This window comes from Natrix helvetica (genome assembly GCF_964273705.1).
Source record: "Natrix helvetica genome assembly, chromosome: 2".
Classification (NCBI taxonomy): Eukaryota; Metazoa; Chordata; class Lepidosauria; order Squamata; family Natricidae; genus Natrix; species Natrix helvetica.
In genome coordinates, this window is record NC_138552.1 from 149,847,254 (window position 1) to 149,866,075 (window position 18,822).

Genomic DNA, 18,822 nt, shown 5'->3' on the forward strand with positions numbered 1-18,822 from the left:
TTAGGATGATAACAACTTCAATGCACCATTTCCACGTGAGCTCTTTTAGGCCATACCTGCATATAATATTATCCTTGAAAATGTACCTAGCATTAAATGCACTGCATTGAAAGATTTCAATATAACATCTGTTTACATGTATGGAAAACAGTGTTGTAGATTATTGCATTAGTCAGTTTGCTGCAAAATCCCCAAAAGGTGTTATCTGAAGTATCACGCTATAGCTCCAGAGCGTCTTCCATTCTTTTGGTATCCAGGCCCTGATTTTTTAAACAAATCTTCTGGAATCACTTCAAACCAAAACTAGCTTCTAGCTGCTGCCACATTGTAATTTCTTCATAAACTGTCAGGAAAGGCAGGAAATCCTTTTGTGCTGGACATTTACAGTTTTTACACTGGAGAACTCTTCAGTCTATCAGTATTTTTCACATTTAGCAATTATTCTAAGATGCGTGGACTTCAACTATCAGAATTTCCCAGCCAACATGCTACTGGGGAATGCTACCTGGGGTTGAACTTCACACAACCTGAACATGCCAGGTTTGAAAAATACAGGTCTACATAGCTGAAGAAAGAAATGTTTTATTCACTTTGTGCAGAAGGGTAAAAAACCTACCCCCTAATTAGAATTAAAATTAATCCAAAATTAAAATGGCACACACACAGTGTTTTGGATGATGAAAGGTTACCTTAGCTCCACAGCAGGAAGCAGGTTCTGATCCAATGAGTGTACTTTGTGCCCCAAAGCCCTTTTCAAGCCAGTTGGTAAAGGGAGAGGCTTGGAGAAAGGAAGCCACATATGTCTCACCTTACCTTTTCAGACATGACATTCTATGCATGCTCACAACCACCCTCTGCTATGAGCAGAAAGGAAGACGTTTTGAAATCCAAACGTAGTATATGTTTGTGGGGCTGACGGACAGAGGCCGGTTTGCAATCAAAGGAACAGGCATGAACTATGAACGGGTGTACCACAGTTCTGCAAAAACGATAAGAAAAAACCACCGCCAAATTAAACTCCACCCCAGCCAGGAGTGAATATTTTTTGTCTAGAGGTACTGTGGTCCTATTGATTTGAATATTCAAGACGGAAGGTTTCCGCTGCTTCATCATAAGCGTTTATCTACCATAACAAAGGTCATAAATATTGGCTTTCCGATCAGGATAGAAGTTGATGGCGTCACTTCAGCTAAGGATGGCTTTCCTTGGCTGAGCACTTCGCTTCATGGGGATGCCGCACATGCATCTTAGCTGTTGTCATGACGAACCCAAGCCGGCTCACCCCCCCCCCCCCCTGCATAGCCAAAACAGCCGGCGAGCTGATTCAAGGGATGCTGCCGGGAGTTTTAACACCCCCCTCCCTTTGCAGTCGTTCTCAGAGCTTTATATGGTCTGCGTGCCATCCCGCAAGCATCACCGGCCCCGGCCCGCCTCTGGGAGGCTAATCGCTCCACTTGGTCGCTATCGCGTTGTTTTTCCTCCCCGCCTTTGCTATCAGCCGATTGGAGGCGGAAGGTGACTGAGCGAGAGAGCGCGGCATGCAGGGAGTCACCCGCTTATTTTGGATGGCCTGAGGGCGGCTTATATCTCCAGAAAGGCACGCACCTATAGACGCCTGTGCCAATCGCCGCGCGTGTCATTCCTGGAGCTCAGTCAACAAGTCCCTGGAAGGTGGTGGTGGTGGTGGTGGTGGTGGTGGGAACCAAGGCGAATAGCGCCAGCCCAGCCGCACCAATTGCCAGCCCTTCCCGCCTAAGCTCAGGGACTTATATAGCGAGTCCCGAGGGGAGAGAGAGCTTCCCCCGTCCTGTCCTCTCTTTCCCGCTGCTCCTCGCCCGCCCGCCCGCCTCTTGGTGGGGATCCTTCTACCAGCGAAGGCTTGTGGGTAACGAGGAGGAAGCCATCGCTGTAGTAGCAATCGTGCCGCCGCCGCCAAAATAATTAATCTTGCAGTTGCGATTAAAGGTGGTGGTGGGAGGACAGGAGGAGGAGGCAGAAGCTTCCATAGCTCGTTCGGCTGACGAAGCGGCAACTAGCAGAGGTCAGCGCAGGGCAGCCCGCTCCCTTGAGAGAAACGCCTCCAGAGAGACCGAGAGAGACCCAGCGAGGCGGGCCCAGCCGCACTCCCTCCCATCCTTCCAGCCCCAGAGGAAGAGGAGGAGGAGGGAGGAAGTCGGGCGCCGCCGCCGCCGCTTTCCCTCCCTCCCTCCCTTGTCTTCTCCCCGACGGGTAGTGAGTGACCTGGTGCAAAATGGCCGAGGCAGCGTGGGGGGCCCGCTCATAACTTGCCTTCCTTTCCAGCCTCGTCGCTGCAGAAGAGACCCAAGGAGAAACAGGAAGGCCGCGGCGGGGCTCCCCGAGGCGGCTTCCCTTTCCCCTTCCTCCTTCCAGGCGCCCACCTTCCCCCTTTCTGGGTTGTTCATGCCTGGGAAGCGGACGGGTGGAGCAGCGGCAGCAGTGCCCGCCCCAATCGGGAGGCGAGGAGGAGGAGGTCGTCAGTTTGCCCCTCTCTGGCTGCTCCTCCGAAGAGAGGCCTGGCCGGGTGAGGCCGGGACTAAGCCCCGTTTTTCTCCGTCCGGCGGATTGTTGCTTTCTTTCACCCCGAACTCGGCAGGCCCCGAAGTGGAGAGCCATCGGCGGGGCTGGAGACGGCAGAGAGTCTCCGCCTGCTGCTGCCGCCGCCTCCTCCTCCTCCTCCGTTTCCAACCCAGCGACTGTCTCCGGGTCTGCTTTGGCGCCCGAGAACCCAGAGGGACAAAAAGGCGGTGAGAGATCCGCTGCGGACGTGAAAATGAACCACCAGCAGCCGAGGCAGGTGACGAAAATGTCTGTCTCCCCGCCGCCGGTATCCGGGGAAGGGCATTTGGCGAGCCGGCAGAGGAAGTTGGAGTCCATGATCCGGGACCCCAGATCTCCGGTCAATGTGGAAAGTTTGTTGGTAAGTTCAGCTGATGGCGGCGGAGTGTGTGTGTGTGTGTGTGATTAGAAAAAGGTGCAAAAAGATTGAGATTGAGGGCAAGCAAAGGATGCGGGCAGAGCTGTATCTCCTTTGGGGTGTTTTAAAGCTACATTATACTTAGAAGAATCCACGCGTTTCCCGTGATCGGGGAAAAGGGGAGAGAATAGCTCAGAATACTTGGGTGGGAAGACCGGAGCCTGCTCCCACTTTTGCTTTGGAAAAAGCGCTGGGCGGGGAGGGGAAGATGCCCTGTACACCAGTGCAGTTTCTCAATATGGAGAGTTTGAATACTTCTGACCCGGAGGGCCGGAGAGACTTTTAACTGTTTAGTGGACGTTTGTGTCTAAAATACAATGCCCGTCCTGTGCTCTGCCCCCCTCCCCTCCCTGCGCTCGGAAACGCTCAACACTGAAGGAATTTTATTCGAGAGCCTGGATTGAGTGGACGAGGCAACGATGAAGAACACACACTTCTTTTTTCTCACGGAAGTGTGTTGACATGATGAAAAGGGGAAGGGGTGGTCCTATTGAAGGATTCAGCCCCTTTCCCTCCCCATCCCCAAAATAAAGTCCCAGTGAGAGTATAGATAAGATTTCTGGAACAAAAACGTTGTGTGTGATGAAAAATAATGTTTTGCATGGTGTAGAGTTGTGGAGGGGTGTCCCTTGCCTCTTCCCAGAATGTTGCGATTTGGGAGTCAAAACCCAGCAGTCTTTTTAAGAGTTCTTAAATTTTACTTTTGATCATTGGGATGTTTTTGTTCAATTATTTAGAGATTGTCCATGTTTAAGCTGCTTGTATTGAAAGGGAGGGAGAAGCAGCTGGAGCCATCTGCAAAAGTGACTCAGTTCTATTTGGCCAAAATACAGGAACTGACTGAACAATATGGGTATCTCTGTGCTACTGCAATATATGCTTACTACAGACTCTTCAGGATAGTATTTACCAATCTGGTTCTTTTCTGTAGTGTTAATACTATAAGATTTAGAATTCTTGCTCTGCCTCATTTTAAGAATAGCCCTACTGGATTAGAGTTTATTTATTTAGCATATTACATCTACAGAGATCATGCAATCACTGATATACAAATATAGTTTAGATAAAGTGTATGATAGGTGGACAATTTAATGTAGGAAAAGAATTGTGATTAAACCATAATAAAAAGAAACATAATATGGGGCTATAGAATTGCAGTGGGATAGATGTTATAATTCAGTATCTAAGGATCTAACTGTTTCTGGTGTGGCTGCGATGAGATCATCCCAGGTGCCTTGAAATTTCCCGAGGAGACATTCTTTTTCTTTTTCTAATATATATATTTTAATTATACATTTATATTGCGTGTGAACAGAGATGGTTCTAGGTATCATTCATATTAATCCAATTCACAATAACAATATTAGTTATCACATTTCTCAAATTTAAGTAATCCTTATTATATTGTGCAAACATATACAGTATATTCAAAAAATGCCTAACTCCTCGTCTATATCTTTTTGTTGTATCTAAATATTTCTCTATTATGTATGAACAAATGTAACTAAGTTTCATTTATATTGATCCAATTCACACTAACATTGTTAATAATCTCTATCACATTTATCAAGTTTATATAATCCTCGTTATATTATTTATACATCTTCCAAGGAGACATTCTTGAGCTATATATGTTATAGTTGGTTCCAGAGCATCACAGTCACACTGTGGGCTCTTAACCATTCTCCACTTAAAGAGTTTTGCCTTAGTTCTGCCATGGCCTGTCCCAATTCTCTTCAGCGGGTTCCATATTTTTCAGGGCAGCTGTATTCCTGGAATTAGTTTGTTGGATCTGCTGGTTTGTTTGGTTATGGTTACTAAAAGTTGCCCATCCTAATCGGCATTCTTCATCTAGATCCTAAGACTGGTATGTTAGCACAAATTGGTTTTCTAGACTTAAGCCTGGTGAGAGAGAGAGAGTCTAATATTTTATGTATTGGAAGATCTCTAGGCGTCAATGGCGTATTTATCTCATTCCATTCTTGGACTGTCTGTTGTCCAAGGAGGGGCAATATTAGAAAGAACATTTAGTCATGAGAGGGGTGTGGATGTAAAGGTTCCATATATTTTTCTTATAGTCATTAAGGTGAACATCCATCTTGTTAGTATGACAGCTTCTTCCCCATACAGGTGTGCAATATTCAGCAACAGAGTATACTATGATTGTGGGTCAGGGTAACATCCGGATAGTCCAGTATTTTCTTTTCCACAGTGGCCACTCAAATGTCTTTGGGGTGCTTGGAAGCAGGAGAATGGAGACTTTTTTTCCCTCCCCTTGTTTTCTTGCATGGCATTTGAAGGCATATTTTCCCAATGTAGAGTTGAAATTGGCTCTTTAAGATCTAAGGCTTGATATATTTATCCTGTTTGGATGTATCCAACCCCCCTTAAAATCATCTAAATATGTAGCCTTCATCACGTCTTGTGGTACTGATTTACACAGATTAATTATGTGCTGCCTAATTTTTTTTTCTTTCCTGTTTTAATATCCTTTTATTCAGCTTTACTGGATAACACCTGGCCCTAGAATTTTAAGAGAGGAGAAAAATCTTCCACTTTATGCATGTCAAATTTCACTTGGCATACTTTGATTACTAACCCTGCTCAGTCACTCTTTTTCCAAGCTAAACAGCTCTAGATGCTATGCGTTTCAAAAGGAAGCTTCTTATAAAACCCTCTATTCATTTTGCATTTTTTAAAACTCAGTTACTTATTTTTTTCAAAGTCAGCAAGCAGAACCACATGCAATATTCTAGATATAGAATATATCTGTATAATATATACAGAATACATCTGTATAACATACATTTGTATAAAGACATTGCAGCGTTGGCAATTTTATTTTCAGTTGCTTTGCTAATGATCCCTAGCATGGATTTTGCTTTTTTTACAGCTACCATGAAATGAGTCAACACTTCATTGAATTATCGTCTGTGACCTTAGCATCCTTTTCCTGGATAGTTACAGACAGTTCAAACCACATCAGTGAATATATGGAGTTAAGAGTTTTGGCCATTAGAATGCATCACATTATACTTAATTTAATTGAACTGCATTTACTGTTAGGCTCACCATTCTGCCAGTTGAAAAAGCTCTTTCTGGAACAATCACTTTTGGATTTTACCACCTGCCTGGAAATTTTGACAGCTAATTACTTTTATGACAAGATTACTTGTGAATAATATGAAGCTATAAAGCATTATTACAGACAAGGTACTTAAAGGACTCCTTATTTTGCTTCATTGAAAAAATATGCATTTTTACTCTTAATCTCTATTTTTTAAATCAATTATTTTGTATATTTACTTACAGAATATATTAGCAATTATATCTGCACAGCATATTCTTCCATAGATGTATTTTGTGTTTTGTTTATCATTTTTGTCTATTTGAATGGAACAGATCTTAAGTAGACTGGTCTATCTATAATTTCCCAAATCTTCCTTGGATCATCTTTTTAAAAGTTGTGCGTCATATTGGATACAATTTTGCACTAAGTCTGATTGAGAGATAAGTTGCATATTTTTGCCACTCTGTCAGCAATTTCACCTTTGAGTTTTTTAAAAACCCAGATGGATGCGATCATGACCTGATGATTTGTTATTGTGTCATCTCTGAAGATATTGTTACTCAATTTTCTCAGTTGGTACAATTTTTTCTCTGAGAAGGTTAATACAAACTGACTGGAGTATCTTTCTATTATAGAATAGAGACAAAGAATTCATCCAGTATTTTGTTATCTTCATATCCTCCTTGAGCATTTTTTATATCTGTTGATATTTAATTATCCAATTCTGTTTCAATTTAGGATGGTATCATTTCTCTTTAATCTGTTTTGGAGATATATTCCTCCTCTAATGGTAATATTGATGCTCTTCTTCCTTTATTACCATGCTTTCCCCCCTAGAATTTGGCCTCTTTTTTCTTTATTAGGATTGGCTTTACTTGAAAGACATCATCTTGAATTACACTATTTCCCAGACAGTGCAAGAGAACCATATAGGTTTCTTCCTAGATTTGGTTTATCTTTGCTTCACTATAGCCAGTTATCATCTTGATTGGGAAAACTAATTAGGTAGTCCTAGAAGACTGGAGACTTTTGCTAGGGATAATTGTTAGAAATATTTCAAAACATTTCAGTGCTTGTACTCAGAAGAAAGTAACCCTGTTACCAGCACTATTACATTTTAGCCTTTGAAGGAAAGAGTATCTATAATAAGTACAGTAAATAACAAAAAAAATCAGGCAAATACTTAATTCTGATCTGATGTTTCTTTTCAGTTGTTCCGTAGTAAAATTTTTCGTTTTGAATGACTTTTTATTAACATGGCAAGCCTTTTCTGTTTTTTTTAATAAAGCAGTTTGATTTTATTCAGGCCTCTGCATAAGTCTCTAAAACGTAGCTGCTTTAAGAGAAGCATTAATGAATTGGATCTTTAAAGCAGAGGTATTGTTTTTGGACTGATTTTGGACTTTAAAAAAAGCTTTTTTAATGATTAGCAGAAATGCCATGCTTGCACAAAGTCTGAATTATTTTGAACCGTTTTTTTAACTGTGCACAATTGTGCTATTATTTATATTAGTATTGTATAATTGATTTGAAGTAATTTCACCAAGAAAATCTGATAGTGTGTCAGACTTTTTTCTGCTTTTGTGAAAAATATACTTTGTGTTTACTATGTGATTTTGTAGCAGATGGCATGATTGCACAACTCCTGTTTAAATAAAATAGGTTAATTTTTTAGTGACAGTTCTTTGGATACACATAGGACAGAAGACATGATAAAATATCTACTTGAAATAAAATTTCAGTGATTTTTAAGGAAAATTTCAAGAATGCATTTTTATTGCAGCCTTGTTCATAAGAGAACATGTGCTTTACAACAATAATATCATGTTTGACATATCTTAGTAAGTATTTCACTCATGTAATTAAAATAGAAATTGAGAAACAATTCAGCTTTGTTTTTATAAAAAGATTGCAGTGTCAGTAAGGTTTAGTAAAACGAATTCTTATTCAGCTCTTAAGTTTAATCTTATCTTTTGCATTGTGCATTTTTGGGATGTGGAGAAGGAAGAGTATTAGTAATAGTTCAATTTATGAAATTCTTATTACATTTGGGAAGAGTGATGTATTTACCTTGCAAAAATTGTGATAACTGCTGAGTAGAATTATTCAGTTTTTCTGTACACTCTAGTTCGCTTAGTTAATTGGAGTCATATACCCTGTTTCCCCAAAAATAAGACCTATCTCAAAAATAAACCAGTCTGCGTGTGCGACCAATATAAACTCTTATGCCTAAATAAGCCCTATTTAAGCACCTGTACAGCCTGCCTGCCCGCCCATTCCATCTGGTTACTCTCAGTAGAGTGAGGCAAGGAGGAATGGAACTGCCCCAGGCACCCCATACCGACTTACCTCAGGGCCCCCAGGACACCCATGCCCCAACAACTGCCTCACAGTGGCAGCACCGGTAGCCATGTGCAGCAGGAACTCATGTGACAGCTGGCCCACTTCTTCCAGCACTGGTGTGGTACTGGAGCAGGAGGCTGAGCGATGCGCCAGTGCCGCAGCTACAAGTTAGGGGGAGCTGCCCCATGCACATGCACCGGCTTACCTTGGGGCCCCTGCAGCCAGGCCATCCAGCCCCAACAACTGTCTTGCCTTGAAACCGCGGCAGCAGCACATCGCTCCTGCTCCGGTGCCTCACCAGTGCTGGGAGAAGAAGTGGGCCGGTGCCGCAAGGCAAGGTAGGTATTGGGGCATGGATGGCCTGCTTGCGGGGGGCCTGAGGTAAGCCGGTGCGGGGTGTGTGGAGAGTCCCCATAGTCTATATAAAATAAATGAATTAAGTATGGATATTGTGATACAATTAAATATATATTTTTACTCAGACTCCAGAAAGTAAAGAGCCTTCATTGTTGTTACTTGACAATTCAATGTGTGAAAGATGATAGATTTCAAATTTCATTGAGATTAGCAGTGGGTAGTGATAACAGTCATGATTAATAAATAGCTTGGTATGTTTAATCATAGTTTTAAACAGTTTAGTTCTTGTTAATATTAAAATGGCAAATAGGATTTTGTTTAAAGGGAAACAGGATGTTTCCTATATATGTATTTATCCACATTTGTTGATCCACATTTGTTGGTCAGCTCTGTCTATAGCAGTTTCCATAACGGGAAGAATTTTACCAATTTCTCCATATGTTTTAATAGCAACCAGTTAATCAATTGGTTCAAATCAGAAGTTGAAGAAGAATATTTTTCTGCTGAACATCATTAGAGCGCTGGAAATAATAGTATTCAGCATTTAACTCAATGGAATAAATTAATGGTGATTATTTTGTGTATTTTTAATGATTTAAAACTTCACAATAATTAGTTACAGCAGTGTTACAGGGAATGTACACTTTTTTCTTATATGTATGTGTCTTCCCTTTCCCTTTATCATTATTGCTATTATATGGTTATTAGTCAGAGTGGTTAAACACATAAAAGGTTATGCTCAAATCTCACACTTTAAAACTCTGGATTGTTCCAGCTTAGTGGTTGCCTTTATTCTGTCTTCTGTTAAAGATAATGCAAAGACACCTCTGGCAGAGCAGGATGGAATTATAATTCTATCAGCATCCGCATCTGTGCCTCTCTTAAACAGTATGTATTTATCAAAGTGCTGATTTAACCAGTAGGCTTATCCTGCCTTTTCTCCAGAAGTTTGAAGTAAAACACCTAGGGTTTCTTGTTCCACTTTTATCCAGACAATCACAGCCTTGCACAACAGTGGGCCTGACAAATACTGATGGACGATAATATTTATACATTATACTTATTTCTAGTAAGTGTAAATGGCAATTTATGAGTTTCCTGTTTTATTCTATGTATAACCTGATTACTTTTGATTAGAACACTGTTCTCCTCAATATATTAAGCTACATTTGCATTATAAGCTAACCGTTTCATTTCACTGTGACTTATTCAGTCCAATTTTCTAGATTTACATAACACGTTGAGCCATAAACTCATCACACAGGCTGATTTGTTAGTCCAAAGTATGTGATGTGCAACTCCAGCCATATTTAATACAGTAGCAGAGTTGGAAGGGACCTTGGAGGTCTTCTAGTCCAACCCCCTGCCTAGGCAGGAAACCCTATACCGTTCCAGACAAATGGCTATCCAACATCATCTTAAAGACTTCCAGTGTTGGGGCATTCACAGCTTCTGGAGGCAAGTTGTTCCACTGATTAATTGTTCTAACTGTCAGGAAATTTATCCTCAGTTCTAAGTTGATTCTCTCCTTGATTAGTTTCCACCCATTGCTTCTTGTTCTATTTAAAGTTTTTGTTGTCAGTAACAGGATAGCAACAAAAGAGGGGGAGAAAATACTTCCATTTGTTTCTTTAGAAGTGTTCGTTTTATACTTAGCCATGATGTAATAAGCTTTATTTTGGGTTAGAGTGATACATCAGGACAGCCAACATGGCTGTACTGATCATCACTCTTTATTAATGAGGGATGCAATGTTACAACATTCATTCCTGGGTCAAGTGCTTCTTTAACATTTTCATTCACAATATACAGAAAGGAATAGAAATAGTGCTTTTCATGTTTGCAAATAATGCAAAACTGAGATGGCTAACAATTGAAAATGATTATGAGATTTTAAGGAAGCTGACTGTTTAAAAGTCAATAGAAATGTGTAGGCAAATTCAAATGTACTAGTGTAGAATATGGGATAGTTGGGATTGTGAAAAACATTTTGTGGTAATGGTCATTGCAAACTGAATATGAGTCAGCAGTGTGATATGGCTACTAAAATGTTAAATATCTTTTTAGAAGGCATTCTTTCTATGCCTTCTATTCAGTATTTTTTCTAACCATTGTAGTGGTACATAGATAGGAAAAAAATAAGACCTTACATTCTATCTATTGGCTAGATGTTGAACTACAGCCTGTTTCTCTGCCAGTCCAGGGTAACTAGAAAGGCCATGAACAGGCAGGTTAGAATTGATAAAATAATTTAGTCTAAGAAATCAAGAGGACAGCAGGTTAGGGCTGTGATGGCGAACCTATGGCATGTGTGCCACAGGTGGCACACGGAGCAATATCAGTGGTCACACGAGCTCAGCTCCGGTGCGCAGCTGATTTTTCAGGCCCACTAGAAGTTGGAAAACAGGCTGTTTTCGCCCTCCCCAGGTTCCTACATAGGCTCTGGAGCCCGGGGAGAGTGAAAAACGAACTTCCTGGCCTGACAAGAAGTTGGCAAATGGGCCATTTCTGACCTCTGGAGGGCCTCCGGGAGGGGGGGAGGCCATTTTTATCCTTCCCAGGCTCCTAAAAAGGCTCGAGCCTGGGGAGAGTGAAAAACTGACCTTCTGGTCTACCCGGAAGTCAGCAAACGGGCCATTTTCAGCCTCTGGGGTGGGTGGGGAAGGCCTTTTTTCTCGCTCCCCAGGCTCCTAGAAAGGGTCTGGAGCCTGGGGAGGGCGAAAAATGGGTCCACCGTGCCATTGCGTGCCAAAAGCGGGGGAGTCGCACATGCATGCATGAGGGGAGGGCACATAGAATTATGGGCGTGGGCACGTGCACGCAGGACTGCACCCTGTGATCCCCCGCTTTTGGCACATGATGGCAAAAAGGTTAGCCATCACTGAGTTAGGAGTATCTATTTTAACATTTGCTGTATTCTATTGGATTTTTCTATAATTTTTACTGACATAGTAAGTGAGAAGTATTCTCAAATTATGCATTAGTGCTGGACTGCTGTTGTCCTAGTGCAAAAGATGAAATTGTGATCTTGATTTACCTCATGAAAACATAGTGCTAGTTAAAGTTGTTTCAGGATAAATATTTGTTTTAGTAAGGCTTGAAAGAAGGGTGTTTTCTAGCTGGATTTGAGTTAGTAAACAGTGCATGAAATCTTTAGTCAAATATATTATGCAATGAACCTTCAGAATCCAGAAGTCCGATTTTCATAACATTAAGAGCAGTAGCTCTGCTTTGAAGTGCACAGTGGTTAGTGTCATAGTTGTGTCACAAGCAATACAAGGACAAGAGCAGTCCTGCTTTCTATTAAAATTAGGGTTTGATTTGCATGAGTGAAACTACTCTAAGCTAAACACGGTAGAGTTATTATTTCAGCTTTGACTTGGAAAGCAAGTCTTTATTTAACATCTTGTCTGCTAGCCATAGTTGATAAGAAGTTCCCATGTGAACAGGTAAGCAAACTGAAGGCAAACACCTCATCTCTATTCAGACGTTCTGCTTGGTTCGTTCCCGGTTAGGAAATTCGAAAATCTGATCTGTTAATTCTTTCTTCATCCTGTTAGGTAATTTTTTAAAAATAAAAAATAAACTTGTTCAAATGAAACACAGTGTTGACTGCAGTCCTGTATTCAGTTAACCAAGAGAGGTGGACATGTTTCTAAGGAAAACATAACTTTAACCGAGAGAGGTGGAATTGTTTCTGGGTATATATTTATATATAAATCTGTGATTATTTAAAGTTCCATGTACATCCGGTTGAAAATTTTAGAAAACTCAAATGAACAAAACAGTGCAGATTTTGAAGAAACAGTGGCTTTCTACTATATTTTTTTTAAAAAGTCCTTGGAAATGTGGATATATTTAAGGTCAATGCTTTATGTTTGTGATAATGAAAGGTAACTTCCCTTGGAGATAAGAATCCCATCTTTTTCTCCATTAGGGCTTTGGATTACTGACAAAAGAGAAATAAACATATTAATCTTGGAACCTCAGACAAAGAACATGCCAAGTAGTGGTAGAATGTGGTAGATTTCATATTCCCAGTGGGCTGAATGCACTACAGTTATCAGTAATTCATAGAGTTTACAAATGCAAAAGGGAAAAACAACTACAGACTGATATTTGCTAAGGCTTCACCGGAGTGCAAATCTGAATGAAAGCCCTATCTTTTAATCTCGTCCTATAGTCACCAATGCATAAAAGCATGGGCAATAAGATACAATGGACTGATGTACACATCACACTATTTCCTAATATGACATTCAGTTTTGACTTAGCTTATGATCTGAATGTAGTCATTGTACTTAGTAAATAATAGTTTATGATGCATATAAAGTAAAGCTAATAGTGCCTTATTTATTATACAGTGGTTAATGCTTTTAATTTAAAGCAACAGGGATTAGCTTTTAATTGTACTTGATGAATACTGTTCCCAGGATGATGAAGGTAAAATTTACTTCAAGCTGAGCCTGGTTCCTGATTATTTCTTGGATAGTTCCATGTAGTTTTCTTTGCAACTTTATGGATATGCTTTGACATTGCTATGTCAGGCTATGCTTTGATTTCCCAGTCTAATCTAGAACCCTGGGATTCCCTGGTAGTCTCTCCTCTAGATATTAATCAGACTAAATTTACCTAGCATTTGAGAACAACCAAGGTTAGCTTGACTTCTAATGATTTCCATGTAGTTTTCTTAACATCAGCATGGGAAAGGTTTGGTAGTGCCACGTTCCGGAATATTTTTCAGATTTTTACCTTTGTCTGCAATTTTGGCATTCCTTGATTCTCTCATCTGTATAATAACCAAGTCAAACTTTTAAGACTACTGGAATATTGGGAGTCTGCTAAAGTGGATAAATCATGCTAACCTAATCATGGCCAGATTAGAATAAAAATGTAACTTGTTCTGTAATTCAGAATTAAGATGCTCTATAAAAACCTGTTGCTTCTGTTTCCTCTTGTTAAACCTTTTTAAAGACTTAGGTTGCAATGTGCTCACCTGCTGTGGTTAAGTCAGTATCCATTAATAGAAGAACATACCAATAGGAATTACCCACATGCGTTGTCCTCTGTTTCTAGGTGCAGAATGTCTCATTGCCTCATGAGAAAGAAGGGTTTCTAGAATAAACAGAATAACGAGTTGGAAGGGACCTTGGAGGTCTTCTAGTCCAACCCCCTGCCTAGGCAGGAAACCCTATACCGTTTCAGACAAATGGCTATCCAACATCTTCTTAAAGACTTCCAGTGTTGGGGCATTCACAACTTCTGGAGGCAAGCTGTTCCACTGATTAATTGTTCTAACTGTCAGGAAATTTCTCCTTAGTTCTAGGTTGGTTCTCTCCCTGATTAGTTTCTATCTATTGCTTCTTGTCCTGCCTTCTAGTGCTTTGGAAAATAGGTTGTTCTCCATAGTTGGTGAAGATAGCATCCAAGAATGGATTAACTCCATCCAGCATCCAATCAGACTGAGTCTACAATCTGTGATGACACGCCTCCTCTGGTAGCTCCTCCCAGCGTCTAGACTCAGTCTTTCCTAGGACTGGATGTGTTAATTGCCTCTCCTCTAAATTAATTGTAGAAAATTTCAAATCTTTTTAGCATTAGTAGGCTGCTCTATACTTTAACATCTAAGAGAGCAGCCTTATATTCCAGCGAAAGGGACTTGTCCTTTTTTGCTGGGAGGCAAGCTTCACCGCTTCAGCCTGCAGTCATCACCTCGAGGCTGACCCAGAATAAAACAGTGAGTTTGCTAGAAGACACCAGCAGCGATCTCCAAGAGGTCTCTGGGGACTTGCCCACGAGTTTTCACTCCGCAGCCTAAACTCCAGGCCCCCATCGTGTTGTGGTGCCATTTCCTAGGCGGCAAGGTCATGGGCACCATTTTGAATAAGTGTGAAAAGTGGTGGCTGCCATTTTGGATTGGCATTTTTTCCACGCTACAAGAGAAGACAGGTGAGCACTAGATGAAGACCTTGCCTTGCCCCAACTCCACTGAGCCACCAATTAGGTTGACGAGCTACAGGGGGGGCTTTCTCTGGCCATGACAGCTGCCATGTGGCAACCCGCAATGGCGACCTTCTCAATAGGGGACTCAGCCTTGGTGACTGAAACTCCTCTCAGTTCTTCCCCTCAGAGCAAGCCATCTGAATTTAAAGTTTTTTATTTTTTCATTTTCATACAAATAACCACCTATATACCATTACATAACCAACATCATATTATATTATTAAATATTTACATCAATTCGTCTTACCATCAACCTCCCAAAATTATCATTGGCTCTTCTCCCCATACACCATATTTATATCCTATCCATCACTTTCTTCTCCCTCTCTCCTTCTCCCTACCGCTTTTCTTCCCTCTGTCATCCTTTTTTCTACTTCTCCTTCCTCTCTCCTTCTCCTCTCTCCTCTTTCCACTCTTCCTTTCTCTCCTCCTCTCCCCTCCTCTCCCCTCTCTCCTAACCCTCTCTTTTGCCTCTTGCCTCTCTCCTCTCTTCCACATTCTTTATCTCATTTTCATGATGTATTTCAGCATCTGAGTGGGCTCCATTTAATAATGGTGTTAGTAATTTCATTTCAATAAGCATCTTTCATATTAATAATTTTAACATATATCCTCCTCTAAAAAAAGTATACATATATAGCAATTATATTTTTAAATCCCCCCCCCAAAAAAAAACTTATTTTTTGGGCGAAGTGTGGATCTGGCTACAATTTCCAGTTATTCTCATCATAATATGAATAGCAGGGATTGTAATTAAAAAAATAAATGTAAGGTAAGTGAAGATATGAAATAAAAAGAGAACCAAAAATGTGGGGCATGTAATGATGTATAACTATACAATATTATCATGAGAATAGCTAGAGCTGGCCATCTGCAGGGTCCTCGGGATTGAGGCCTGCTCGCAAGTGGGCGGCCCCAGAACCTGAACCTAAGGGGCACACTTCAAAGGCCTCCAAAGCCACTCAATAGGTGGAAAGCCGACTTCACAAGGCCCTGGACAGGGAGTTTGAAAACGCCCAGAGGGAGTCAGCCAGATGGGCCTCGGAGTCAGCCAGATGGGCCTCGGAGTCAGCATCATTAGAACAGGGAGCTCTCATCTGTTTGTGGAAGCTCAGGAATCTTACCTTAGCCCCCAATGGGCCGATTTATCCCCTGACAGTGAGGAGGAGCTTCCTTCCCTGGCCCTATCTGATCCTCCAGAGGAACCCGGGATTTTCTCCGATATTCCCCCAAGTAGGGATATATTGATGAGTTACAGAAGCCCCTCCCCAGGAGCCTACTGCAGCCACAGGTTCCAGGCATCAGCAACCATCAGGTATCAATCCACCCCCAGATGTGGCAGCCATCATTTCCCAGGCTATCAGGCAGGGAATAGAAGCTGGGCTTCAGCATAGGGCCAGCCCTGGGTCATTTGAGATACATGTCCAGGGATCAGAGAGAGCCACGGCGTTTTCAGGAAACCAGGCCATCTCAGGATCACCTTCCTTCCATTTCCCCCAGTCAGGCCTTCCTATTTGGGGAGGAAGAGAACCCCACAGAGATTCAGACTTATCTGAGAACGATGGTCTGGCCCCTGACCAACCGGCCTTTGTGGGTCTCTTTAAGCCATCCTTGTTCCATTCCCTCTTCTTTAAGGCCAGAAAAGCGGCCAATATAGGAACTTCCCAACCTAGACAGGAATCCTCGACTGGGGCAGAAGATCAAACTGACCCTCTATTTTCTGAACCAGCTGTGAAAAAGAGGTGGTTCCATTCCCGAAACCATTCTTAGACGTTGTCCAGGGACAATGGGTTTCCCTGGGATCTGGTCCCTTCCCTATCAATCAGGACAAATGTTTTTACAACATTGGTCCAGATTTAGCCAAGGCTCTTAAGGTTCCCACTGTGGATGTGCCTGCCGCGGCCCTGTCATTAACAACAGTGTTTACGGGCTCCCCTGAGGAAGCCCTCCGCCCTGAGTACAAGACCTGGTCAAGTGCCACCTGGCTGCTGCCTGGGTGGTCAGGTCCTCCACAGCGGCATCTTTCTTTACCAGAGCTTCCTTGCTCTGGTTGAAGCAACTACAGGGTAGAATTCCCCTCACTGATTCCAGAGCCTATCAATAAATTAATTAAATAAATTAAAGGCAGCTATGGAGATTTTGGTGGATGCATTCCTGAATGCAGCTCAGTTTGCATTCAAGTCTATTGCCTCGGCGGTAGCGACCAGATGCCTCCTGTGGCTTAAACCGTGGCAGGCAGACTCCAGGCATTAGTGGAAACTAGCATCTTCCTCGTTTGCGGGCAGTCAGCTCTTTGGGGCTCCTTTAGAACCTCTCTTTGTCGAGTCTAAGGACAAGTTGAAGGTTCTGCCATCGCTCTATAGACGGTCAGAGACTCACACTTCTCCTTGCTATTGACACTTGCTCTTTGGGGGGGTTGGACAGAGGATTCAACCTCCCCCTTCCGCAATGCCAACTTCCCACCAGACAGGATCAGCAGCAGGATAGAACCAGCAGAAACTCCCAGAGATTCCCACCCAAGAGATCTTTCAGAGGTGGGGGAGGTCATCCCTTTTGGTGGCAAAAGTGACTGCCTGGAGAACCTTCCCATTGGGGGCAGATTGGCTTTCTTTGCTGACCGATGGGAAGAGATAACCACGGACACCTGGGTAAGGGAGACAGTGAAATTCGGTCTCTCCCTGGAGTTTCTCTCCAGTTCTCCGAGGTGCTTCATCATGTGCCTCATCTTCTGGGACCAGGACAAATGGTTTCTCGTGGAACAGGCTATGCAGCATCTCCTGGAGATTCGAGCAGTCCAGCTTGTTCTGAAAGGACAAGGGCGGAGTTTTTACTCCCGCTTGTTCATCGGGGAGCTGGAGAGCGATTCTTGATCTCAAACACTTGAACCGCCATATAGTTGGGAGGTGCACACGCATGCACAGTGGAGCTGAGCTAGGGTGACGGCTTGCGTTGCCGCAGAGAAGGCTCTGCGTGCCAGCTGTGGCACCCGTGCCATAGGTTCGCCATCATGGCTCTATCTACTTGATTAGTACATTTAGCCTGAAGTCTGAAAATAAGCAATAATGTTTACATTAATTTATAATTTAATGTTCCTTGCGATCCAGATTTTGCAGAGATCTATACTTGAATTTCAATGCAAGAACACTTTTTTTTTTCAAACATCCAAATGAATGAATGTATGGAGGGCAGGAATGGAAAGGGCTAAATGTTGTATCTTGTCCTTATTCGCTTCCTGGTCCAAAGCTACCCAAGATTTTGGAGGCCAACTTCAGAAGTGTATTCAGAATGCTATCATATTTTGTTTTATTTTCAAGGAAAAAGTATGAATTAGTCCAGCACTGGGTTTTTCTCTCTGTTCTCCAGGTGGTTTGTGTCAGACTCCCTTTGCTACCAGATATCTGAGTGACCTTGCTTTATATCTGCTGATTAAGCAAAGTGCTATTCACATTCCATAGCATCCACATGGCAGCATGGACAAACAGCAGTGATGAGTGAAACAGTTGTTGGCTTAAGCCTCACAATGCTTTTGCCATTCTTTCCAGCAAGACACATTGCCAGAATTAAAGAGATAGGAGTTATTACCAGAGCGAGGCATGACTGGGGATGCTGCATGGTTATTCTTTTTGAATTTCTGCTAAAAGCAAAGTTACTGTGTGAAATCTGCATGTTTTGCAATTAGTTGTATGCAGAAAGCTTGTATGTTTGGTTTCAAGGAAAGCCTTTGTCCCAAATGCAGCCTAGAATTAAGGCAGTCACAGGTATGGCTGCGTTTTCCAACTTAGGAAAGAACAGTTTATTCAGAGTCCCTTCGGGGAGAGGGGGCGGTCTATAAATTTATAATAATAATAATAATAATAATAATAATAATAATAATAATAATAATAATAATAATAATAATAATAATAATAATAATAATTTGCATAAATAGATTTGCCCCTTCTAACCCGATAATTTGCCATAGAAAGCAAAAAAAAAGATACCTTTTTAAAGTTTTATTTTCTGCCCATCTACATCAGAATAGCAGAATGAAAAGTGCTCTTTCCCCAAGCGTTTC

At 41.9% G+C, this 18,822-nt stretch overlaps 1 protein-coding gene across 2 annotated transcripts in view; it reads left to right on the forward strand.

Annotated features, from left to right (window-relative positions):
• The first annotated feature begins 1,882 nt into the window (after positions 1–1,882).
• Positions 1,883–18,822, forward strand: part of ROCK2 (Rho associated coiled-coil containing protein kinase 2) — a 102,838-nt gene continuing 85,898 nt past the window's right edge. For both annotated transcript variants that reach the window (XM_081940112.1, XM_081940113.1), the window contains exon 1: positions 1,883–2,938. In XM_081940112.1, the coding sequence (XP_081796238.1) occupies positions 2,792–2,938 (147 nt within the window). In that variant the 5' untranslated portion in view covers positions 1,883–2,791. The remainder of the gene's footprint in view (positions 2,939–18,822) is intronic.